Source organism: Pectinophora gossypiella, chromosome 7, assembly GCF_024362695.1.
Source record: "Pectinophora gossypiella chromosome 7, ilPecGoss1.1, whole genome shotgun sequence".
NCBI lineage: Eukaryota > Metazoa > Arthropoda > Insecta > Lepidoptera > Gelechiidae > Pectinophora > Pectinophora gossypiella.
This window is the reverse complement of record NC_065410.1, coordinates 9,075,685-9,103,243: the sequence shown is the minus strand read 5'-3', so window position 1 is coordinate 9,103,243 and position 27,559 is coordinate 9,075,685. Positions and strand designations below refer to the sequence as shown.

Below are 27,559 nucleotides of genomic sequence, written 5' to 3'. Positions count from 1 at the left end.
CTGAACACGTGGAGCTATTTATTACGACATTAAATTAATATTTGCCTCACTGACCTCCCCTGGAGTAGCCATCCATCCAGCTAGATGAAGAAAAATGTAAAGAATATAAAGCCGACATTATTCATCTTATGCTCAAGGAAAATGGTCGCGCTCTGTCATGACTATAGCTTTTAAGGCATTTTAAATGGCTCCACGCAGGACTAATAGCCGTACAAAAATAATTTCAGAATAAAATAAAACCTTTTCTGTTTGTTTACACGGTTTTGTTTCGGTATAATCTTCTTAGCTCAGCTAAACTGAAAAATTAAACATTGCCCTTTCATTCCAAAAACGTTTTTCTTCTACAAAATGAAATATCAAAAATTCTCTTTCAAAATTATTGCGGGTTAAAAATATTTCTAAATGAAACAAAAACAGAAATTCTGTTATTTTATTCCAATTTAAAATGTGCAGGACGCTTCAATTCGCTGATCTTCTTTGCATGCATAAAATACTCTGCAAATCCGCGACAAAATGTACACCGAGTGGAGAATTGTACAATCCCGTACAACCATAATATATACATAGTATACACACGTATAGAATTAATTTAAATTTTATGAATTTTGATATAGCGTTTACATTATACTCCGTCTGCATTCCACACGAGACGCTTGCGACGGTATTATAGTTGAAGAAAATAAGTTGTTGTAATTTTTGTAGAAACACATTCCAATTTATACTTAATGTCGTGACGTTCCAAGAGAAAATTAGTTGCACTGTAGCAACGAACCTCGTAAACCGTGCGGACCATAACCGACAGAATGGTTTATGACACGCAAGAAGGATGTTCGCTCCCCGAAGCGGCTCCATTTCACTTGATTGCACATTATATTTCATCGCCGCTTCAGTACAAGCTCCACATTCAAATTTGGGGAATCACAGTCGCGTTACCACAGGGCATGACGGTATCACCGCTCTTATCTAAAAGATAGCTTTACTCGAACTTTATTGCCAGCGATTCCATTACCGTTTCATACTTTATGAAACTTTTTAAATTCAAAACTTCATCAATGAAGGTTCTATACTAATTATTTACGAGAATATTTTTATGGTTGTACAGGTATATAAAAAGATACTGCAGATCTACTTTAACAAAATCTAGACAAAGTAAGCGAACAAAAGCGAACGAACGATAAACGTGTTGTCATAAACCTGATATTCACACCCTCCAACGTACTCTTCACAAACACAATATTCGTATAACTAGAAAAACAACACTTCCTTCTGAAGTGCAAAAAGGTTAAAATTAAATGAAAGCGTGTTGTTTTAGTGAACCAAGTAGCTTGTCGTAGATCGCGGGAGAAACGAGTCGAGTCAATTTCAACAAGACGTGACAAAGACATAAAAAGGACAGTTTTGTCGCTAGGGGACATGAGATATAACCCTTGGAAAAAGACACTTTTGAATATTATATTTTAAGATTACACAAAACTGAACAAACACGTATAACATGTTGACCCGAAACTATAACGAAATACAGTGAAATAGTTTTTTCCATAAATGCTTCATCGTGTACACTGCATACACATGGCGTAGTTTGAAAAGCTCACTCCCGATGCTATTTTCAGCTCATACCTTATTCTACCTATGAATTGTGTAGGCGGTAGGTGACGCGTCAATAAAACGCTTGGGACTAAAGTGACACACGTTCTATTTCATTCGTCACATCTGGCACAGTTTTCCCCTTGAGCCTGGCTTCATAAAGTAAAAGGCTCCCGCTGAGCGGAAACGAAGCACTTCCTTCACTACTACTGCGTTATGCGCCTTTAGATCGAAACCTTCCGTTCTTTCTTTACTGCCTACCTCAAGTTTCTATGGAATTTCCACCTTGCAATAATACAGACGGACAACGTGCGCTACGGACGGATTGCGGTCCATTCCATTTCTACCTTTTGTAAACGTTGAGATAACCTATGGACGGCGAAGAGCGGTACCCATAAAATTATACAAAGTGCCCATTAGAAGGGACGCGCGATGGCCCAGAGGTTTTTGCTTCGGATAATCAAACGTTATGTCGGAAGATTCTTTCTGTTACTTACTTACATTTGTTTTGATGGGCTAAACCTGTTTCTGTTGTAAACCGTGACTAAGTTCCACAAAATTAACGTGATAGTTCTGTTTTATAAATAAAGTAGTTCTTATTTCTCTCAGATAAATCGTCATCTCCCTTGCGTTATCCCGTTTTTCATTCGCTTACCTAACTTTATGATTTAAGAAAATCAGTCCAATACAAGTTAGGCCACATACCTCCGAAACGCATATCTCGGGAATGTGGATTTTCTCACGATGTTTTCCATCAACGCTGATTATTTCTCAGAAAAATTACAGAGAAAAATGTATGAGATCAATTATGCAAATAGGTACTTACCTAATTTTTCAGCTTAATTGATGTATGTTTTTTTCGCAGTGCGAGGGCACACGGAGGTGCGCGTGGAACTGCAGATGGAGCGGTGGGCGGCGCGCGGCGGCTCAGTGCGCCTGCGCTGCCTGCACGACGTGCCGCCGCACCTGCTCGACAAAGTCGTCTTCCTCCGCCATGGCACCAAAATCTTCCAGTACATTAAGGACAGGAAACCGCCTTATAGAAACTTCACCACGCCTGGAGCTGTGCTTAACGTAAGAATGTCCACTTTATAATATAGGTACTTATATAATATTTATTTTTTCCCTCAGTCAATTAATAAGCATTAATATCCCACCACTACTAGCTACACAAGCCTTCTTCTATTTTGCATTCACATTATACACTTCTCATCAAAAAAATCGAAACACTTCCGTTTTCATTGTTTCTGTCCGAATTTAACACAAAAAAGAATTCATACGATGAAAAAAAATACATAAATGTATAGCTGGCAGTTTGGCCATTACAGTAATAAGCGAAAATTCTAAATTCAAAATTAGAATTTCATTTGTTTATCTTATAAACGAAATGAATCACTGTTTTGAGACAAATGTGTGTTTAGGGTTGGAGTACATTTAGCGTTTAAAAACAAAAAATTGGCGCCTATCCTTAAACTTTTTGTTTTTTATTTCAATACTGTGACTTTGGGACGTCTGAAAAAAGGTTTTTTTTCTAAAACGTATGGATACTTCGCCCACAGAAGCCGCCCAAGTTGTGGCATTGCTGGATTCTGGCCTTAGTCAGCGTGTTGTGGCTGCAAGACTGCATCTAAGCCTGTCATCTGTTCATAGAGTCTATAAACGTTATCGGGAGACTGGTTTGTTCACGCGCCGTTCAGGATCTGGCAGGAATCGGGTCACTTCTGAGCGAGATGATCGATTTATTGTAACAACTTCTTTAAGAAATCGACGCCTTAACGCTTTTCAACTGCAGCAGCGGCTTCGTGTTGTACGAAGGGTGGCTGTAAGTGACTCTACAATTAGAAGAAGGTTGAAGGATCGTGGACTGGTACCGCATAAGCCAGCAAATGGGCCGAAATTAACTGCAGACCATCGAAGAGCGCGCCTTAACTTTGCACGTGAGCACCTAAATTGGTCATACCTACAGTGGAGCAAAGTTCTCTTTTCTGATGAGTGTAAAATTATGCTGTATGGTAACGACGGAAGGAACAAGGTCTACAGAAGAGACGGAGAACGCTATGCACAATGCTGCATTGAAGAAAAGGTCAGCTATGGTGGCGGTTCGTGGACGGTTTGGGGAGGAATCAGCGCCGACGGTAAGACAGAGCTTGCTTTCGTGTCTGGGCCACGTCTGCCTGCACTAAACTGTCATCGGTACGTCGAAGAGTGTCTCGAGCCTCATGTGATGCCCTATGCACATTTTATTGGCAACGGCTTCATATTCATGCACGACAATGCTAGGGCTCACACCGCGGGCGTCGTACGAGATTATCTTAACGAAGTCGATATCTCTATTATGGAATGGCCAGCAAGAAGCCCGGACATGAATCCCATTGAACATCTGTGGGATGAATTAAAGAGACGAATTCGAGCTAGAGATCCTGCCCCAGAAACACTTAGCCAGCTGCAAGATGCAATCCAAGAGGAATGGGACAATATACCACAGCATGTGATCGTGACTCTCATCCGATCGATGAAGAACCGTATGGAAGCAGTAATTAGAGCTCGGGGAGGGAATACAAGTTATTAAATAAACGTTTTTTAGCTTTTTTTTTCATTTACGTGTGTTGTTTTATCCATTTCCTTTATACTCCATACGGAATAAAAATGACTCATTTAACAAAATACGAAGCCTATGAAAAATTCATTTAAATTTAGAACATTAACATTAAGATTTGATAAGCTCATATTACTCACTATTAAACGACATTTAACATTTATTCCTAAATGTACACATTTTTCTGATAATCCTGACAAAACGTAAACTTGCAAGGTGTTTCGATTTTTTTGATGAGAAGTGTATTTGTAGAAAAATTTGGCCGCAATAAGTGAAACGATGTCAAGTATTTCATTTCGTTCAACTTTTGTAATGATCGTATACATACTTACTTATCTAAAGTTTGGCAACCGCTGCCTCGGCTTCGTAAACTCGTCCATGATTTGGAATTTCTTTCCTGTTTTATGTAAGCAAACACAGGCCATAGCGGTAAAGAAAAGGGTTCCCTCGGGGGAAATTGAAAACCCGCGACTTGTGCGCTTGTTCGCAAGCCCTGTTTATTTATTTCACACCTACGACAATTTGGTGAACCATAAAGTCATTGAGAGGCAACTAAGAGTGATATTTTGTTATGCAAACAAATATTATAAATCACAACTTTTAAAATGTTTAACCAAATAAAACCGTCTTTTAACGAAAATTTACGCAGTTCCTGAATTATATGGCGTTGTCGGGCGAAATTCCCGCGATAATTTTGAATATTATGATGATATCTATTCAAAACAATGCGCTGGTAGTTAGAACACACCTTGCAAGGCTGAACACGGGTGGACCCGGTAATGGGCCGGGTGGAGCTAATTTTCCGGGTCAGCGTTGGTGGAGGGTTACCACACTACCAAAAGTCCTGGGTTTCCGCGCTGTGCGGTAACTGAAAGTCCCGGCCACTCACGACCAAGTTTCGACCAATGAGCGCGCGCCTGGCCGCAGCTGTACACGGTAACTTGTTCAAAACCAACTTTACCTTTGAACGAAACTCGATCTAGATACTGCTGTACTGTCATGCCACTGGGAGAAAAACAGGAAGGTGACAAACTTTATCAACTCCATAATCTAAATCGTTTTCATGCGCAAGTTACAAAAATAACAAAGCAGATCAATAAAAGCTCAAATTTGAATACTGCGGTTTTTTTATGACGTGACTTAATGTAGGTTTCATGGACAATATGGCATTAACTACTTGGAGTATATTTACGGTATATTCTCGACTAACTCTATGGCAACAAAAGATGGATCTATGTGAACTTCCTATCCGTAATACAGATTTCAGGACCAAACCACATCTAACTAAAGTTCTTATAAGTATCATTATCTTTATCAAAATATACCCTACTGGCAATTCTGAACTTTTCCCAATAAAATTAAAAATGATGGTTACCACTGCCGAAGTTTCTCAACGGGCAACAGTTTAATTGTGCTATAGGTTTTAATGAATTAAACGCTTTCTGCCGCGAATTAGCTGAACCTTTTATAGTGATTGCGTGGAAAATAGGTACGCTCCGTAATTTATGGTCGAGGAATGATATTTAGTTATTGTTTTTGATAAAGAAGAGAGATATATCTACGCTAATTTCCATTTATTTGTAGTTCATTGTCTCTCTATTGTTTTCAGCATTGGAAAATTATGAAAATGCACTTTTGTGATCCATTGGATAATGACGGTGAACTGTTTGCCCAAATACTTAGTTTGATAATAGACATTCAATATATTAGGTATGACAAAATATATCAACTCGTCATGTTTTTCGTAATTTTATATTACTACCAACTTGTTCTGAACATCGCTATTAAATATAAAAATATATCTAAAATGCAGTATCTTTATCAGGCGCCTTTTATAAGACACGAAACAGGTATAACCTTTCATCTTGAGAGTAAGGTTATAAGTAAATGCCTTCACTCATTTATTCACACAATCGGCCAAGTATGTATCGATTCTACGGTATTTGCCTGCGTTTCGATACAAGATACGTACATAGAATCCGTTCATCTGCTTTATATGTACTTATAGGCTGAGTGCTCCCATGGGCTTCTAACTGTTTAGAATCCACCCGCCGGTACAGACCCTCCTTGACCTAATAAATAAAAACCTTCCTTTGAATAATCGAGTGAATCACTTTTTTAACAATCTTTTTTAAACGTAACGCAACGTAACGGATAACCTAAATAGAATAAATAAAGCCCACCATAGGATTCAATCAAGCTATCTACTATCAACTGAACTTTGTATTGCTAAGTAGGCACATAAAATAACTGGTCATCATCATCATCAGCCCATTAACGTCCCCACTGCTGGGGCACGGGCCTTCCCTATGGATGTATGTATAGGGAGATCGGACCTTAAACCATCACGCGGGCCCCGTGCGGATTGATGGTTATTAACGACTGCTAATGCAGCCGGGACCAACGGCTTAACGTGCCTTCCGAAGCACGGAGGAGCTCGAGATATTTTTTTTTTTTTTTGTGGTCACCCATCCTATGACCGGCCTTTGCGAAAGTTGCTTAACTTCAACAATCGTAGACCGAGCGCGTTAACCGCTGCGCCACCGAGCTCCTAACTATAAATAACTGGTCAGTTAACAAATAATATTTTTTATCAAATATTACAAAACAGTTGTTTTACTTAGTTATGTAGTCACTTTGTTTTGTTAGTTAAGTTTTGCTAAATATTTTATTCAATAGTCTTACTTAGTCTGCAATCATAAAAGTTGATCTAAAAATATCAGCAGGTAAGTACATAAACTCAAGAATACTTTTGAATCTTTACACGAAAAAGAACTTTCTTTTCTATTATTCAGTTTCATTCCGAATTCACACGAAACACGTTACGAAACCGAAGTAGTAAAATGCATTACATATAATTTAATTCGGCACGCCTATGGTACGTTCCGTTGCATGTGGCGCGCTCGTTTGGGACGTATGTAGCACTGAAGGCGGTGAAGCGACTAGTAATGAACAAATTAATTAGGTATTGATCGTTAAAGAAACATTCACGCACAGGATAAAAACTCAATGATGTTTCGTTGGTAAACAAAACAAAACACGAGCGAAACATAGAATAAGGAATAATACTACGTATAGAACAGCAACTCTCCACCAGCGTCTGAGCTAAGTTTACCCCCCCTCGGTCTTACCTTAGTCTTCAATAGGGTCGTGTACTAGGTTCAAGATAAATTATGAAATTCTGATTACTAAATAAAGACACATCTAAAACTAACGAAAAACATTTTCTTTTTTCTATTAAACTTATTTATGAATTTTAATCAAGAAAAACGTAATAATAAGTCCGACATTTTGTCACGTTTTTCTATGACGTCACAGAGTGCTTTTTCATACAAATTCCATAGTAATTTCGTGTTTTGACGTTTAGTAAAAAGTAACTGATTTGACTAGTTGGAAACTAGCCTATTGTATGGACGTCAGACGTCACACGCACAGATGCACGTGTACGATAACGTCAATGCGTAATGTCTGCGTAAAACAAGGTTTTTTGTTTGAAGTGTCCGGGGTGTGACTGAAGTAAGCAACGAACTTGATTGTGTTTATCTGGTACTACGTCAGCGCAACCTTATTTATAGTATTACACCAGCGTTTCCCTAGTCTGGTTATTTCAGTTTGATACCCACTTACTAATTTTACTTAAATAAACTTGTGCTATCTTTATTAGCAAGATACACCAATAGAATACCAAATAACCCAACCGCGTAGTAGTGGTGTGAAATAGAAACGCTACAAAAATGATACAAAGAACATCAGACATTCGGGCCTTTGCGTTTTTCCCTGGTTTAAGATTTCCCAATAAATCTGACTCGCTAGTCGCCGACAGTGAGCTCAGGGGTAGGCGGGCGAGGGAGGTAGGAGGGTGTAACAGGTCGGCGCCGGCCACGGCTGAATGACCGAAGGCCTCCACTGCAGCTAATTACACGTCGAACAGTAGCACCCGTTACTATAAAAATATACATTTTAAAGCTAATCCAAGACGTCCCACTGCGGCACGGATCTCGTCTAGGCGCGCGCGAAGCATTGAACTGCGAAATAAGTAATAAATAGGGTTATTTTAAGTACATAGGTAAGTAATGAATTCGTGTATTCAGCCTCTTTGTACAGTTCTTCTCTTCGATAAAAGGAAACCACTGGAAAAATGTCTATATTTTGTCAATTTTCGACCAGATTTTTTATTTATTTTCAAAGGACACGGTTTGAATGATGCCATTAAACTACAGAGGTTTGTCTTAAGTCGGACTCCAACTTCACCAGCTTTTTTATCATTAAAAAATCTTCAATTTTCGTTTTTCGAAATACCTTGTAGTCCATATTTTTTTTAAATATAGGTGACTAAAATTTCTATGGCCACCTTCGAAATAATACTGGCAATAGCGCTTATCTGTAAAGGTTTACTAACTTCAAGGGGATTACAGACTAATGTATTGACATACTGATTTCTATAGTTACCTGTGAAATACATCCCTAATATTCCCAGTCGATACAGTCGTGGATATCAATGCACCTGCGGTCTGTCACCTCACCGGCACATCGACTCCGAAATCGTTCATTTACATGCTCCCTATAGTTGAATATATAGGTACAAATACCGAGTCAGTAGCTCTGTATTCAGACCGCAATCCTGGTACATATCAAGCCCACACCCACGAGATGGTTAGCCAAGTTGCAAGGCGTTTTGATCGCGAATCGTTGACGTTGTAACTAGCACGAATCGAGTCGCCTCGCTCGTAAGTCCTTGGCGTAGGTAAGTGAGGTGTTAATTTAAATCGGAAGGATTATATGCTATAGCTTCATGATAGAAATGTTGTAGGAATTTGGCTCACGCATATACACATAGAATAAGGAACAATACTACGTCTCACGCCCCAAATCTTTCCTGTTTTTCGTAATATTAATCCATAGCCGAAAATAATACCGACTACCTATCAAATGATTTTTTTTTTCACTGACAAGTAACGTAGGTGCATATACGTACATAAACTCACGCCTATTTTCCGCCGGGGTAAGCAGAAACTATAGAATTCCATTTTCTTCGATCCTAACACACTTCTCTTGCTTCCTCCACATTCACCAATCGCTTCATACACGCACGCCGATTCAGAGTAGACCGTACTAAACCTTTTCTAAGAACAACTTCAATTTAGTCAATATAAGTCCTTCTAGGTCTTCCTCTGCCAGCACTACCATCAACTTTGGCTTTATATACCGCTTTCGCAATTCTATTATCCTTCATCCGCTCTACGTGTCCAAACCAACCTAACATTCCCTTCTCAATCTTAGTTACTGTATCGTCTTTTACACCACATCTCTGTCTTATCACGTAGGTGCAAATGATTAAAATTAGACCAATGTTATTATAATACCAAAGTATTTCGTTATCTTATCTTGCTATTATTAAGGACGCTTACTGAAGCGGAATTAAAATTAAAATTCAATTAATCATAATAAAAAATATAATTAATCCGAATACAGAAACATTGGTAGCAATAAATTAAATACCAGAATCAGTCGCTCTATCTGACTTGCGTAATAAAATTGTAGTATTACCGAAGTTTCATGAACAATAGATAACTCTCGAAACATCAACACTATCTAATATAAACAGAGACTTAGAGCAAAACAGACATAAATAAGCGTGGTTAATTTGTTGTTTTGTTAATTTGTCTAGACCAAATTCTGCGGCGATCTATTTTCATAGTCATAGGACAGAATTTTAAACCGTTTCATTCTTCGGGAGTCTATGCAACCATACAAAAATGTATGCTATGCTAGTTTCCCATGTAGAGGTAGAACATTAGTTTCTTGTAACTCTTCAGCCATTCTAAACGCTGCCACATGAACACTATAAATCATCCGATAAAAAGGGTTGTTTATTTAAAATTCGTTTATTCTAAGGTCACCTGGAATTTCTGTTTTGCAATAAGGCCCCTTATTGTGCTTCAATATGTCCGTTTGTAACTGTCCTATATGTTGTGTTGTGTGCAATGAGAGAGTTATTGATTGATTGAAGGCTGTTATTAATTTCCCCCAGGTTGCTCTGGCGACGGAGAACTCTATAATCCTGCAGAACCTGGACTTCGCAGCCAGCGGCAGCTACTCCTGCGAGGTCTCCCTGGACACCCCCATCTTCACCAAGGCTTCCAGCGAGAAGCAACTCACTGTGTTCCGTAAGTAATATCCTCTACACACATGTTTTAAAATAATATCCGTCACCCGAACGTTGCCTGAGATAGTGTAATTGTTGTGCGCTTATTGTATAATAGTTGTGCGCTTATTGTGCAATCGTTGTGCGCTTATGGTGCAATCGTTGTGCGCTTATTGTTCAATCGTTGTGCGCTTATTGTGCAATCGTTGTGCGCTTATCGTGCAATCGTTGTGCGTTTAATTCTGTATTTGTATAACCGAAGGGAGAGAATAGGGACTGAAATTAAAATTCAAAAACCTTATTAAGTACTAATATCCTCTAGGTATTGCACAGATGTCGACAAAAACTTACCAATCTACAGAAAACTTATTATTTCCATAATAAGTTCATATTTTTTTTGTTTATATTATTTTAATAAGTTATTGTACACAGGATAACACAGAAACACAATATGACAACTGAAGAGAGAAAAAAAGCACAACTTATTTCTAACAGAAATTTCTTCCAGTAGGCCTGTGAGAGTGAAAGATTAACGAGGAGAGCGCAGATAGCGTGTATAAGCATACATATTTATACACAAGTACTAATAAAAAATAAAAATACAAATTTACTTATACATACACGTAAATACACAATAGAAAGTCGCTTCTGTAAAAAATCGAACCTGTCAAATCTTCAGGTTATGTAAGCGGACCCTACGAAAAACGGGATAATGCTAGATGATACATACAAATAAATGTAATAATAATAAGTACTTACTATATATACTATTTAGTTCATTGTACAAGAGCAAAAACATACATTTTCTTTTTTTAATTAAGTATATACAATATAATACAATACAATACGAGTCTTCATTAGAAACAAAGAACATGTATTCGTAGCGAAGTATTTCTTCTTATTTCATTTTTAACGGGGAGTAGACGCAGACGCGTCTACCCTAACCCACGTAATCCGTTAAACCCGTATCACTCTAGAAAATAACACCTAACCTACCTTTCTAAACTGATGCAGCTCGGGTCGAAGGTTACGCAGTATCTTATGTTCGGGTCTTGGCCCTTGACGGTATAACGTCAGGACAATTTACAATAATTGCGAAACCAGACATGCATCCATAAAGACTCCACGTACCCACCTTTCCCAGTAATGGGTCTAATTAAATTTATTCTATAGGGGATTACCTTCCACCCACGGATGCTTCTTATTACTGCTAAGGTACTTTTCTCTAAAGATTCGACCTTAATATAGCTTAATTAGCTCCAGAAGAAAAGTCCTTTAGCTATGAGCGCACAGTTATTTAGCCTGAACGTATTTATTGATCGTAGTGGCACTATTAGAACGATATCAAAACGTCTTTGTAGTATCATTTACACATCTTTACGTGCACACTCACCTCATAACAGAAGAAACTCATACCGACACAACTTTGAATCTATAATTAATTTAATTTATTAATTATCATTTATAAAAACTGTTTCCCTTAAAATTATGTACTTTACGTAAGCAAACCGCGGCGCGGGTTTGCACAAGTCTGCTCATAATGACTATACCTTTCTATCTGCATAACTTATATAGAGTAACCTTTAAGTAGCTTAAGTTGGTTTGTTAAATACTTTGTTAAATGTTCTGTTTTATAAGCTGTTGGTTATCTAATAAAATATAATAATGCACGATATACCAACGTTTACTGTATTAAATATTTAAGCTCATCAATAACGCATTTTTCACTTCATAGTAAGTAATTTTATTATTATTTATTTATTAAATCTTAATACTAAATGTACATAACATAACAAATACTTTATTTCACAAACAGGAAATACAAAATACAAAACAAAAGAGAAATAGAAAGGGTACAATAGGCAGCCTTATTGCTAAGTAGCAATCTCTTCCAGGCAACCTTTCATACAATACAATTACATACAATTTAGCAATGCTCTGCAAAACTGTTTAAGCAGTTTATCTGCAGGAAAGAGTCTAAAAGCATGTGTTTGTATGCAGATACAATCATAAACATAAACAACGGTTTATGGACTAGAACTTAGTAGCGTACACGCCCCACTAATTATCTTTCCTTATAACTTTGCCTTACAGTGAAAACCTCTTAAAATAAAAACTCGTAATAGGTACGCTAGTTTAAATCCAGGCAAAAAGATGTGAATGAAATTAGCGTATCCGTAGCGAGGTTTTGTTGAAGAAAATCACATGGGAATGTGATTTGGAAAGATACGGTTTTTAATATAAGGCGACGTCAAGCAGAAACTTCTGCGTAGGAACTATACTTATTCGAGAGTATAATACTCTCCTCGTACACCCCTTCAATACTGTGTGTTGGTTGCAGTTATCTCAAATAGGTACTTAGTTACTTTTATTGAAACCCCGACCCGCGGCGATCAATTATACATTTAAATGGTATGCCCACTATGCCCGCTATGGGCAAGGATCTTCTCCAACAAGATTGGCTATGTAAGCCATATGCAAGCACATGAACATCGGAGTTGAAGCATCACATCATCATCACTTTTATATTAAACTTACAACTAGGTACCTTCTATGACGCTAATCGTATGAGAAGAACTAAGCAAAAGGTTGGTAACCATGCCCTGTCTGCCAGACAAAAACAAATATTATATTTTTGATTGCAACAGGCTGGTTTTGGTTCGAACAAGCCAACTTATCGGTATTATGTATGGGTATACTGTAAGTTCAAGAACTCTAAGTAGATTCTAACGACACAAATAACACCCGTCGGCCGAACTATCGAACTTAAACAGTAATAAAAATAAATCACTAGTGAACTACACTGCATCCAAGTTCCCCAACTTTTAATCTACTGCATCTAAGAACGGATTTTATAGTCCTTTGCTTAGGTAAGTTAGTATTCGTAGATTAGTATTCGTAGTGGGTTGTAAGGTGAATGACCAACCTCATCAACCCTGATGTCAGGGTTTTTAATAAGCTGCCAAAGGCCCTGACATGGCTCATGTAACGACCACTTACGAGTACTACTCCCTACTATTAGCACAACCCGGACACTTCATAGAAACAACCTCCTTTCAAACAGACACCACACATTGACATAATCGTAAACGCGCAACTGTGTGTGTGACATCTGAGGGCTGCCAATTACAATACCTAATTTAAGCGTCATTACTTAGTTAGGTAGGTAGTACTACTTACCAGAGGTAAGAACGTTGGCGTCCAATTTCAACATTCGAACATATATTATAAACTACTTAAACTGATAAAAAATAAAAACAACGAGAGGGGGTGCGGTAAACCTAGTCCAGCCGCTGGTGACAATTATGATTTTATTCTTCGTACGTAATGTACATAGTTTCGTCATCTAAGTGTTACGTCTACAAAATTATAATACTGTTCTGAAATAAACTCTTTTGTGACTGGATTACAGTTTTATTTGAACAACGATTGGATTGTGTTCTCTTAAAGTTGAAAATTCTTGCAACCTAGCTTGTTTAGTTTAACCTGGCTTCCAGACTCTAATGTACTAATTTACTTAGGTACTATTATTTCTATCATGACACTAAGATAATATCGCATTTATGAACCAGTGACAGCCAAGTGTAATTAAGTAATACATTTTACTTTCCGCAAAGACTACAAATTAACAAACATGAACACAATTTCTTAATTTATACAGCAGGGCTACCTTCGTCGCCATGACAACGCTTTGTCAACGTCATCTTCTCTAATTTTGGTTACATTAATTAATCAGCTAGGTACTATTGACATCCGGTTGTATCGAATTGCCGCCCAAAACATCACCATTAACGTTCTATTTGAATTGGCGATGAGGACCGCTCGTGATATGCATTACAAATAAGCAAACCTCTCCTGTCTAAACTTGCGAAACCAAATACCTTCAAATTTCAACCCTATCACATTTAAAATAAGTACAATCTGTTGAAATCTGACTGCACAACGACCAAAGCAGAAAGGTTTCTGATAACTGAATGGGATAGAGCTATCTCAAATCAGAAATGGTACGTTCATTAGGTTTTCTTCGTTAAATTTGGCCTATTCAACGAAAACGAGTTTTTCGTTGAATAGGCCAAATTTAACGGTTGCTGAGTTGAATAAGCGCCGTTCGGCACAACCAGCCGGGTTCGGAAGTGTACCAATTGAGTCCCTGAAATACCACGTAAGATCAAAATCTTTATGAGATTGCTATCTACCCATCTTCGTGTCCATGGCTTAACATATCCGGTTAGTGGTGAAACATTATTATCATCGTGATGAAAGATTTTGCCACGTGATGAAGTAACATTTATAATTGGTCGCATCGCAGGTATATCACATAACCTGTGTCCTGCGTTATCTTTCCATATATACAACATGTTTGCAGCAAAATAGGAAAATGAATATTACAGTCTAAAATATTGTTCAACAATCACATCCGACTAGGGAATAAAAGACGCAATTTTTGTTGCAAGAAAGTATATTTTAACAAAGAAAACCGACATAACTTTTGTTGAATAGCAACACAGGTGGAAGAGGAGAAGCCTGCTGAATTATAGCGTTAGCTCGTCCGAAACGTATATCTTAAATAATAAAAACATTTCCTAAAGAGCAGTCGTGCAAAATTGTTCTCTTTTAGGGAGAAAATGTAGCAAGGTTTATTTCGCCGTTCGGATCATTTATCAAGTCCCAAGTCGAGCAACAAATATTGTGGCCTCGTTTTTATTGAGAAGAATTCGTTTTCGAACCCAAAGCTATAGCCAGTTCTATAAGTAAAAGATGCAGGGAATTCAATGTATAAGAAAATGAAACGACACTAGTGAGTACCAAGGAACCGTGGTAGATACATAATATAATCAACAAAAATAACGTGTATACGACAATAAGTATAACATTTTATAAATAAAGGCTTACTACCAATCGATAAAAAATTGAATTGCATTTGCTTAAGATTCGACAAAAACAAATATATATCTTAAAGTATTAACACCCATAATGTTTAATTAAGTCATGCATCTCAGAGTTAGGGAAGCTGAGACCACTATTTACATTATATTACTACTTACCCACTACATAATGTCTGACGACACAATACAGCCGACCCTCCGTCTCCGTCTGGCAGTGATGCGATGAGTCATGGAGTCAACCCGCCCAAGAACAAAGCTAATAAGATTAAATCCTAGCACAGCCAACAAAAACTATTCTCTTTATTAGATACAGGAAGAAAAGAAATAAATCATATCAGTAAGACAATAAAACGATTACTTTGTTTTGTACTAAATATTACCAAAACTTTTGTTTAGTTTTCGCAACGAAGAAGTTAATGTATCTATAGTTATAGGTTCTTAATAAAAAAGAATACCTAACGTTGGAAAAACAGTAACTCTACGTAATTTTGTTACTCTTCATGAATTTGAACCCCTGAATTGTTATCGTGCAAATAATGGTAATTTCTTGCTATAAGCTAGTTCGTTCATCCTAACATTTCTAATGCAAACGAGATAAGGACGGAATATTATGCAGACAATTTTACTGTAACTTAACTTGAGCATGTTTAAATTAGACTATAAATTCATTGTGCTCTATGTTTTGAAAATTAAGTTGAAGCTGGAATGGGTAAATGATGATTATAAAAAACCGTATAAGTAAACGAAACAATAAAAAGAAAATAATTTTAAGTACTTAATATCAATCATCATTACAAATGGTCAAAAATACAAAACGAATACACCTGCTTTCCCAGAAAATTATAGGTTAACCCAATGTGGATTTTCCAATCAGCTTGATTAAAAATACTACCCAGGCCATCGTTTTGTACGTTTTCAGCAATATCTTAGTAATCTATTCCGGGCCTTGCTAATTAATCTGTGAGATTCAAAGCATTTAATCCAGCCATAAATTCTAGGAAATATGTCTGATAAACAAGTTATATTTTGTTTATTCCACGTCGCGTTCGCATGAATGGATTGCTTTCTAAACCGAATAATTGTTGAAAACATAATTGTGTTCCATACAATCGAGGTTTTTGCTTGAGTACTTTCTTTTAACGACAGTAGTCTTTGAAAATCGCATATTTTTCTTGGATTTATACCTAACAACAGATTTTTTTAAAGCAATCGCTTTTAAGTCATCCATCACTGAAAATCTGTATGTATAGTAGAAGCACAAAGAAATGCCATCTATAAACAATATTACTTACTGATTGAAGATAATATTCGTTGACTTTTTAAACTGTTTACTTTTATTATTGCTTTACTTATCTATTCGAATGAAACCGAACAAAACTAAAGTCCTCGTAATATATTACAAGCAATAAATGTATCAGATTAAGTGGTAACGGTAAATGATAATTATGAAGATAATTAGTTAACACATCTATATAAACTCTGAACATGTTGACTAATTGGCATATTACTATAAAATGCACATTTTGTTGGTCTCTCTGTTGGTCGTCCTCAGCGTACGAGGTGATACCTCAGCTGAGGACGGTTGGATCGGCTGGCATCAGAAAGTTGGAATCAAAGAAGCTGAACGAATTAAAATAGCCGAGGAGCAGGTTCTCGTAAGTACACCTATAGTCGGAGGAGTGATCGCGCCTATCAACGCGCACCCGTACCTAGCCGGCATCCTCATCGACGTCATTGGATTAAGCGGACCTTCTGCCTGCGGCGGCTCGCTCCTGTCCCCTAACAGAGTGCTGACGGCGGCGCATTGCTGGTTCGATGGAAACTTCCAGGCTTGGAGCATGACTGTTGTCCTCGGCTCACAGTTCCTTTTTCACGGAGGCTTAAGAATACGCCCCAGCCATATTGTAATTCATCCCCAATACGTTGCGAGAACGTTATCTAATGATATCGCAATGCTAAGACTACCAACAAATGTGCCGTTTTCTTCTATAATCAGACCCATAGCTTTACCCTCTGGACATCTTTTACAAGAAAAATTCACTGGAATATGGACAAGGGCGGCAGGCTACGGACGATATTCCGATCTGACAAGTCCGACTACCAACACTATGGTGAGGAATATCTTCTTGCAAACGATACCTCTGTCTCATTGTAGAGCAGTGTATGGAAACGTAGTGTTGGATTCGAACATCTGCACGTGTGGGGCTGGTGGTGTGGGCATCTGCCAAGGAGACTCCGGCGGCCCGCTCACTGTCAACATCCACGGAAATGAAATATTAATCGGAGTCAGCTCCTTTGTAGCCGGCGACGGGTGTAAACTCGGCTTCCCCTCAGCATTCGCAAGGGTCACCAGCTACATGGACTGGATTACAAACAATTTGTAATACATAACAATCTGTAAATAATCTCCAATTAAATGTAATGTCTTAAAGTAAGTTAGGTTCTTGGTTCTTTTTCATTTACGTATGACGTCAAAAATACCAATATTTATGGTTAACCCAACCAAATATCCAACTTCCTTCCTCTACTTTATACCAGTAAAAACGATGCGATGGTAATCATTAGAAAGTTGCGCTACCTTCTTAACTTTGAATAAATTTAGGGTAAGTAGTTACAAGAAAAAACGAGACACAACTTTCGCTTAAACCCGATGATAATAATATCTTTTTTAAACACGACTCCGCTACTAGGAAAGAAAGATAAATTGCTGGAACAACGACAAAGAATGAATTTCACCTTACGAGAATATTTAATCCCATCTTCAAATTTAACTTGACAAGAACAAAACGCGACTTTCTACCAATTAACGGTTCTTTTCGTATTTTGTTACGACGCAGACGCTAAATGGTATCATTTTATTGAAATTAACGACGGCTTTAATCAGTTGAAAGTCTGGGAGTTGCGAAATCGTATTTTTCTGTCTGAATTTTCAAAGCTTGGAAATGCTAGAATAGTTTTTCATCGTTTATTAATTAAATATTTTATCAGGAGATGCACCGAACAGCGCGCTAGCTGCGGCACTGCTAATCGATTACCCACTCGCTCTCCCGGCTCTATCGGTGGTGCCTATACAAAGCATTTTCAATTTTTAAACGTATTTTTAACATTCATATAATACCCAACATATACATATACTGGCATACTGACGTCAAATCAATACGTAGGTACGTACCTACGTAGCATTTATCAATAATACTTATCGTTAATTTCGCAATAGCAATGAGCCCGTAGATATTTCCAAACTAATGTTTACATTTCTTGCAATGTCAGACAGCCCTCACACCCTCACACCTCGTACAAAGCACCTTCTTAATTACCCTCTGTGTGTTTTCCTCGCTTAATGGCCTTTCACACTTCTAGCTCGACAAACAAGCAACGCAACGTAACGCTACTACGAATTTTCATAAATGTTTTCATCGTGCTGGGTTACTTATAGGCAACATTTTAATTTACGTACTTAAGTAGTAATAAAACCTTAGAAGTATTATTATATATGTGAATGTCCGTAAATTTTATAAATATACATACCTACTACAAAATAATAATAGGTGCACTTTTAGAACTACCTAAGCTGATATTATTAGTACTCTGCGCGCCGGTAAGTCTCAAAGGGTTTACCGTTTCAATCGAGTGTATTGAATAGGTTCTACGTTATTTAAGCTTTTACTTTGCCAGAGAGCTACTCTGTAAGCGAGCATGTTTCTTGGAAATAGCTACAGCCACCAAATCTTAAGCGAGAAATGAACCCAAATAATATACCAGTCGATTTCCGTATTATACAAAGCCATCAATTAAACTTTGAAATGAAAATTTGCGTTAAAATAAAGCGAGCTATTATAATTGGTGCGATCCAGAACGGAAGCCGGAGGGAAAATTGGGGATGTCGGAGGATCGCTGCAGGAAGCCACTAATGGATGACAAGGAGCTCGGCCATAATAGATAGCTGCGAGACCTTTGCTCTAAAGCGGCGCGAAATATACCATATTCCGCTTCGTTCCCGTCTCCCCAAACCAATATTTACGCAATTTTCATACCACAAACAATAAAAAGTTCAACAATCATAAAATTCTGCAATCTAGAATCCTCAAATTGTAATTTGATTTTCAGCTCTGTTTGTTGTTTCGCTTTCCGTGTCAGATGTGTTTGTGTGATGTGATAATCTTTCGTGACGGTTTTCACAGAAAATAATCGATCCTGGCTACTGACGCATATTAACTTCGGACGTCAGAACTCTGGTGAATAGCTACAAAGCCCAATCACCTCCACCAACCAGCTCCAGTTGATTGAGAGGAGACATTTGCTGGCAGCGGACTTAGACTGGTAGTGGCAGTAGACTGTTCATTATTACGATATATCAGGGGGACATTGGAGTTCAAGAATTCCCACATTCCCCGTGTGGGGAATCCCCTCATCGGGTACAGCCCCCAGCGTTCCACGTCAATAAAAACCTATGGAAGGCGAACTAACATATTTTATTACTAATTTATTTTAACGGTTTGTTTATTTCCAGATCCTCAGAAGCACCACCCGCGCATAGACTTTCCGACGCGGTTCCTCAGCTCGGGGGAGACCCTGCGAGCCAACTGCACCACTGCACCCGCGCTGCCTGCTCCGCACATCACCTGGTTCATCAATGGACAGAAGGTACCTGAATAACCTACCTGTGTCATAAAAAAATAGTAGTAAGGTCGCCTGGAAGAGATTGCTACTTAGCAATAAAGCCGAGACGAGAATACATGATCAAGAAAATAATATTTTTCTATTTCTCTACTATGTATCTACCTAAGCATCAGGCGCTTTCAATTACATAATCATTTCCAATCCATATTAAAGTACCATGCCGCATCAGAACAATTTCATACCCATTTCCGTTTAATTTCGAGTTTGTGAGGGAATGTAATCGTGGAATATTGCAGATGGACGAAGTAATAGCTCACTCGCACAAGTACCGGGTGCCGATGAGTGAGAGGAACGGACGCCGGGGCCTGCAGAGGACCTTCGAGCATGAGAACCTCCACAGCACCCCCCCTACCTTCCTGACGCTTACCCACGCCTCGCATGTCGCGACACGATCCCCCGGCTGCAACCTCAGGGAACATCAGGTGGGTTTCTAAGTATCATCCATACGTCATCATCATCAGCCCATTAACGTCCCCACTGCTGGGGCACGGGCCTTCCCTATGGATGGATATGGAGATCGGGCCTTAAACCATCACGCGGGCCCAGTGCGGATTGATGGTTATTAACGACTGCTAATGCAGCCGGGACCAACGGCTTAACGTGCCTTCCGAAGCACGGAGGAGCTCGAGATGAAAACTTTTTTTTTGTGTTCACCCATCCTATGACCGGCCTTTGCGAAAGTTGCTTAACCTCAGCAATCGCAGACCGAGCGCGTTTACCGCTGCGCCACCGAGCTCCTCCATATCCATACCTACGTATATGCGGCATTATGCTACACCCCAGGCATTCTATACAAAAATGTCATTCTTAGTGTGCCGAATTACGTGTAAGTTTGAGCGAGGCAGACAGTGCCTTAGCGGCTTTCAGTCATTCTAGACAGTAAAACCCAGAGAGGGTGAGGTCGGCACCCGATACGAATTGGTGCGGGGAAGTTACCGTTCTAATACTATTAGTTATATTAGACATTCTTAATTCTTTGCCTATACAGGCACTTACTTAGTACAGGCAGACACATGCAGAGAAGATAACTTGAAGCTTCCAGAAAGATGAACGAATATAGGTTTATAATCACGTTATTTATCCCTCTCGTTAGACAGCACGAGATCCCTTACCTACCTACTTACTTCTACCATATCCGGGATGATAAGCAGTTTGGAACATCTAAGTTTTGGGTTTTCATAAACGCCCAACTTCGGCTAGAGGTGTAGGTAGATATAGATGGGTTATATATTAATTTTTCCGTAATAAACCCAAGATTACAAGTGAAAATACATTGTATTCTGTATTGAAGACCAAAGTATTGATCGTAAAAATAAGAAAAAGCCTAAGTACCTATTTCAGAAATATCGCCATTACCACCCATCCCATTTTACAGTTTGTACAATAACTTTACTAGTTTAGTGTATTTTTATAGCATGGTTTAACTACACTTTCGGATAGTGTTGTTGTGAAGTTTCTTTTGTGCTAGTTCCTATTCAACTGCCAATAAACCTTATTACCTATAGGTACTTACCCACTTATAATCTACTAGGGAAATCGAAAACCTTTTAAAGGTTTTCGTACATACGAGTATATCTAATGTACCTACATAGGACCTAGGTAATGCAATGCAGGGAAGTGAATTAACACAACTCCCCACATATCTACGCCAGGCAATCCGTGTTCCATGCTCGCGAATATAATTCTGTAAATTAATCCAATAATATCTAGGAAATTGTTGGTGATGAGCACGATAGCTTTCATTTTATTCAATCAAATTGAATAAAATGAACGTGCACATCAATCAAATTCAGCAAAATCAATGAATTCGCTTTTATCGTTCATAATAGAGTTAGTTATTCATCCACGTAGAAATGTATTTTTATAAATATTTATATAGAACGATTCAATTCATAGGAACCTAGATGACCAAGCCAGTATTCCTAGGTTTTACTGGGGCCATTCGAATACTTGACCTTGGCCCCTCTTAGGGCCTTGCTTAACTACCATATATATACTTTTTTATTTATATCGCTATTAAATCGCGGACAGACATAACGCAACCCCCTTTTTTAATCATTCATAAATCCGCATACAATGTTAACCTTTCCGAGAGTGCGTTGATGTGGGCAGAGATTAGCTACATTGCTACGAAAACACGTCCGTCAAGAGTTCATACTGTATTTAGCTTGTGCACACCAAGGCCCAAGGAAATTACTTTTATGCAAATCAACCATTATGTTCGCCACTTCACCCCTGGTACTTGTACCCGAACCAAATACTCGTGCGCTGATTAACTTTGTTTACTTTTCTGATTAATTTAAACGCTTTCTGTTTTTATTATGACCCGAAACGTAATCAAGACATGAGTAGATTGCCCACGGTTTTAAAACAGAATTAAACTGCAATTTAAATAATCCTTATAAATATAGAACATACTAATTCGCAAAGCATATTTCCTTCAATTCCACACAAACTAAACTGTAACAACTTAATAATACAGAACGAGCGCAGCGGAAAGCTTGCAATTCCCGAGCCGTATTTCCCAGAAGGCATGCGATAGAGAAAACATGAACAGGACATAAATATGCCTATGCTTTGATAAGACAAGATACCGGACTTTATAGACTTACAACGCCTATCTGGCGCGCGTAAATTTATAAAACCCCCTTTGTCTGTCGAAAGATTACGTTGAATTGAAACTGATTCATTGCTCTCGCATACCTATATATATTATATCTATCTACGTAGGCGTCGGGAAACGTAAGGAAATCTTTCAAACTTTGAAAATCTTTTGTAAGTTTTGAAATTGAACTAACATTTTTTTGTAGGTAGGTACTTTTTCTTTGTAAAGCCATTATTTAATATCTCAAATGCAAAGTACTATGTGAATTGAAATTAGGTACTTTAGAAATGAAGACGAATTCGGATTCAGCCGTTAGAATTCACTATGTGATTAGCGTCTATAGGTAATATTAGTGCTCTATTTTAACTAACTTATTATGGGGACCTTACAGAAGTTGGAACGGACTTTGATTGCAGATTATAATGGTAAAATGTTTTGAAAGTTCCACCGATTTCATACTGACTTGAATAAATGTGGCACACAGCGCCGCATTCAAGTATGGGTTACGTTAGTTATAGTTTAGGGGCCCCCACCACAAATGGAGTCTTGCCACGAATGGAAAATTAGATAGATGAAAATTCTGAACTAAATGTTCTACCAATGTGAACTGATAGGTTTTTTGAAACTAGCCATCACTGTTGCAATAGATAGGGACTCCCCATTTTCAAAGAAGAAGCACGTACCTCCGTACCGGACATCCACCATAGGTGTAACTTAGAGGCATCATCATCATCAGCCGTACGACGCCCACTGTTGGGCATAGGCCTCCCCCAAGGATCTCCACAACGATCGGTCCTGCGCTGCCCGCATCCAGCGGCATACAGACTTAGAGGCATACAGACCCTAAATGCGGCGCTGGTGACAAACTCCACATTAAACGTCTACTATTACACCACTTATGTAATAAAGAAAAAAAGAAACATTACATATATATACATTACAATAATACTACTACTACTACTTTTCTCGTTACTTAATTCTATGAATAAATATTTTAGAGGCCGTAAAGTATCCGAGACAGAGTCGAATTGTACGTTTTAGTGGAGGCCTGCTGAACATACATGACTGATAATCATACTCCACCTACCGTCCGACTGCTGAAAGATGTTCTAGCTGGGAATAACACTCATTAAATGTAAGCGACTTTCCCTGCTATATGCCACGAATTCCTAAAGAAGTTTACTGGATTGAATGGTCTCGATTTGATTTCAATTATCAAATAAACCTTACGACATAAGTTTACGATGCATAATTCGTCGTAATGGCGGCGGCACACATACACCGCCAAATAAGTTAGGTCTTTAGTATTCACTGTGACCACACTGCTTCTGGTGTATCGCTCCCTTTGACACCAACAGTGTGGCGAGAGCTTAACACCTATCAACAGCTTGTGACTTTGCAATGAATAAATGAATGAATATGCACTTATAGACGCTTTATAATAATATTTCAGATATCGGAAATGAAGGAACACGAGTTCGAGGAGCCCAATGTGATCCACGCGACGTCCCGGCACAAAAGCCGACGCCCGGGGCGGAGGGACCTGTACGTTACCGTATCTGAGCTGCAGCTCGTGGCCACCGGCCGCCTTGAGATCAGCTGCGTCAGCACAATCCCTGAGTTCCGGAGCATTGACGACAAGTTTGCTGACGTCAGAAACGATACTGTCATTGGTAAGCCTCCTTCTTCTATCGTGTGGGTTGTGAGGTGGATTACTAAAGTCATCAACCCTGGTCTCAGGGTAATTATTGAGCCCCAAAGGCCCTTGACATGGCATGTAACGACTACGTACTTAGGTACATCAGTAATCACAACCGCTTAATGGACCTTACTTTCGGACAATCGGGTGATCAGCCTGTAATGTCCTAACCAAACTACGGATCAAAGTGATTTTTGTGATAGGTCCCCACCGAGATTGGTACACCGTAGCAAAACAGTACCTCAAGACGAAGTACCTACGTTACGTATAGGACAGTAGATGTAAGGAGTGCTTTACCGGCGAACCCAAGATGGAGAACGCGACAAAATTCTAAAAAAGCAGATTTAGAAATACATCTGTCATCGGTAAACTCGCAATAGTAGGCTCGCCTACTGTAACCCTGATCTGCTGCAATCAGCATATTAATTACCCAACCCGATTTGTATATTTATGTTCTAATTGAGAGTAAACCGTTTCAAACAAACTCCGTCAAACATTTACGAAGACCGTCATTAATATGTGTACCTAATAATAACAAGGTAAACACTCTACACAAAAACACCGATAGGTACTTATTGGAAATTCTCCGAATCTAAAAATAACGAAGCCCCTTCGAAGTCATCAGCTCATTGTGTATTCATGTCCAATTAAAATTCTCCAATCCGGGAATCTTCGATTCTCCCTTTCATCCAATTTTGTCGAAGAAACATGTACAGTCAATGGCACATTAATGACTTGAGGAGTTTTAGTCTCAGCAGTATATTAGCTAAATTATGCAAAAAAGGGTAAACATTTGATATGTGGGCATTTCTAATAGATGTGTCATGCTGTTCAGAGAATTGTACCAGAAGCAGCTTCTATAATAGTTGATGTATTCGCCTATTCCCCTTATTACAGACTAAAGGAACATCAATATTTGGGTAAATATCAAAATGTGTGAAGTTTGGTGGCGAACTGTCATATAATTTTTTCGTGAAAAATTGGGGAATTGGGAAAATTGGGAATCGAAAAATTCCTTTTTCATGTCGGAACCGAGGATCCTTTTGGATCTTTTTCATGTCGGAACCCAATTTTTCACGAAAAAATAATATGAAATTTCGCCACCAAACTTGAAATTTTGAGATTCACCCATTTCAGTTAATCGCTGCTGCCCTATATGTGGTATTAGAATACTAACGCACACAAAAGCCACGTTTGGCACTACCTACGAAGGGAAGGGAAAAGGACTGTTCCCCGAAGTCTACATTGCGGGTAAATAAGTCAAAAAGTTCTAAAAATATCTCGTTAAGTAGGCATGTGACAGAACTCGCGGCTCTGGTTAAAGTTGGGACATAATGTGACATTATCTGTGCTGGCCCCTCGAGACGAGACGCGACAACTTCGAGACCATAAAACCACTTCCAATAACAGAAATGCTTAGAATTTTATGTACCTACCTATTTTATTGCCAGAACGTACAGCTACCAGTCCCGATTAAATATTTGTATATCTACTACAGCCTTTATCGTTTTTACAGCCAGGTTTTATCGTTTCATATATATACCGGGTCAAGTAATTTCGAATAAAACAAATAAATTATTTTAAAGAACAAGACTCAATAACTTGATGTGGACGCGCTCTAGCGTAGGTATATTCTGCCCCTTTCGAACTAACGATTTAGAGAGCCTAGCCTAGAACCGAAACGCCTCGCATACGTACGTACCTATCGTCCTTCATGCAACAAGGTATCCATTCATTTAATTCGTTATACTTACGTTAGCTGTAATAGGAACATTAGTAACTTGGCTATGCTCACTAGATAGCTAAAGAGCGGTTCGGATCGCTATAACGGTTGGGGACTATGACAGCTCAATAATAACCCTGACACCAGGGTTGCTGAGGTTGATCAATGATCACACAACTCACACGATAGAAAACGAGTAATTTGTCGCTATAACATATCATAAGCTCACGACTTATCCCATGGGGTAGTCAAAGTTATCTTAGTTAGTCTATGACACAGAGAGACAGAGAGAGATTGGAAGCGTTTGAGATGTGGTGTTGGCGAAGGATGGAGGGTATAAGCTGGACTGAAATGGTGTCAAATGAAAAAGTGCTGGAAAGAGTTGAAGAAAAGAGAACCATATTGAAGACTATAGAGAACCGGAGAGGAAATATGATTGGCCACCTGATACGACACGATTCATTTATAACAAACATTATAGAAGGAAAAATTGAAGGGAAGAGAGGAAGGGGTAGACCTAGGATAACATTTATGAAACAAATAAAAGAGAAGGTGCAGGTCGTGTCGTATCGGGAGGTGAAGGTTTTGGCGGGAAGAAGAGAGGAATGGCGGTTACTCCACCGACAAGAGCGCAGCTCTTAAATAGAGAGAGAGAGAGAGTCAAAGTTACTAAGTACCTACCCACACCTCTCCTAGCTTTCTGTTAGATAGGTGGTGAGCATATCTCCGTCTATAATGGTAGTCTATGAAGTAATTAAATATGTATGATTTCAGTGGACGTGATAAGACCATCGACCTTCTCGCAACCGTCAGCCAACCTGACGGCGCCAGAATCCAGCGACTCCTCTGCAGTCACGTCTCTCCACGCGTGTCTCCTACTTTCTTTACTAATCCCTAGTCTACCCATCATCGCTTCATAGGACATTAACCATATAATTTTAATTAAACGGGCTGTGATAAAAAAAATCTTATACGTTCATCTAATTATTATTCGCATGAATTGTGTAAATGGTTGTTTGTTGCTTGTACGATTGATGATGATGTCATGTAGACTAAATATTAGGTAAAAGAAAGGCCAATGTTTGATCGGCGTTTTAAGGCTGCAGGGACGTATTCATTTATTAAAACACAGAGAAGCGGTACGAGTATGCACCGGTACACATCGAAAGACGACGCAGCAGTGCAGTTTCATACAAAATGCCGCTTCTCGCTCCAAAATATAGCATGTGAGTGGAAATCGACCATAATCATATAATCTGCCAGTGCGAAATTGAGGAATACGTCTCTGTATGGCTGCCTAACTCATTAGGTAGTCGTAAGGTGTTCACTTAAGCTAAATGTAGATACGATTTGAAACAATTTTCATCTATTTTAAAAGTATATACCTACGTATAGTACCATAACTGCTGTTTTGTAGAATAAGCAAAAATCTTAATTTCATTTAATGATACTATCCAATTACCATGAATTATAACGAGTAGCTACCTAAAAAATACTAAACTAAGTATGTAGGTACTGAGATAAATACTAAACTAAGTAGGTAGACACTTACCTATGCAATGCTATCGCTTTAAACCTAAGACGATTATTAATTTTGCATGTTAGGTAACGCCATTTTTGTGCCTAGATGTTTAAAATCGC

General features: G+C 38.5%; 2 protein-coding genes across 2 annotated transcripts; both read left to right on the top strand.

Annotated features, from left to right (window-relative positions):
* Window positions 1–803: 803 nt before the first annotated feature.
* On the top strand, window positions 804–27,309 carry LOC126368307 (uncharacterized). The gene is made up of 7 exons (XM_050012213.1): window positions 804–828; window positions 2,450–2,658; window positions 10,212–10,347; window positions 19,722–19,855; window positions 20,128–20,313; window positions 23,950–24,169; window positions 26,693–27,309. The coding sequence occupies exons 1-7, from the start codon at window positions 804–806 to the stop codon at window positions 26,836–26,838; spliced, it is 1,056 nt and encodes a 351-aa protein (XP_049868170.1). The 3' UTR covers window positions 26,839–27,309.
* On the top strand, window positions 16,715–17,646 carry LOC126368078 (brachyurin-like). Its single transcript, XM_050011961.1, has one exon. The coding sequence runs from the start codon at window positions 16,726–16,728 to the stop codon at window positions 17,593–17,595; it is 870 nt and encodes a 289-aa protein (XP_049867918.1). The 5' UTR covers window positions 16,715–16,725; the 3' UTR covers window positions 17,596–17,646.
* Window positions 27,310–27,559: the final 250 nt, after the last annotated feature.

Excerpts from the sequence above, each read along its gene's own strand:
- LOC126368307 (XM_050012213.1), top strand. The coding sequence starts at position 804 with ATGGTTTATGACACGCAAGAAGGAT. Across the intron at positions 2,659-10,211 it reads CGCCTGGAGCTGTGCTTAAC|GTTGCTCTGGCGACGGAGAA; the intron begins GTAAGAATGTCC and ends AATTTCCCCCAG. Across the intron at positions 19,856-20,127 it reads GGTTCATCAATGGACAGAAG|ATGGACGAAGTAATAGCTCA; the intron begins GTACCTGAATAA and ends GGAATATTGCAG.
- LOC126368078 (XM_050011961.1), top strand. The coding sequence starts at position 16,726 with ATGCACATTTTGTTGGTCTCTCTGTTGGTCGTCCTCAGCGTACGAGGT.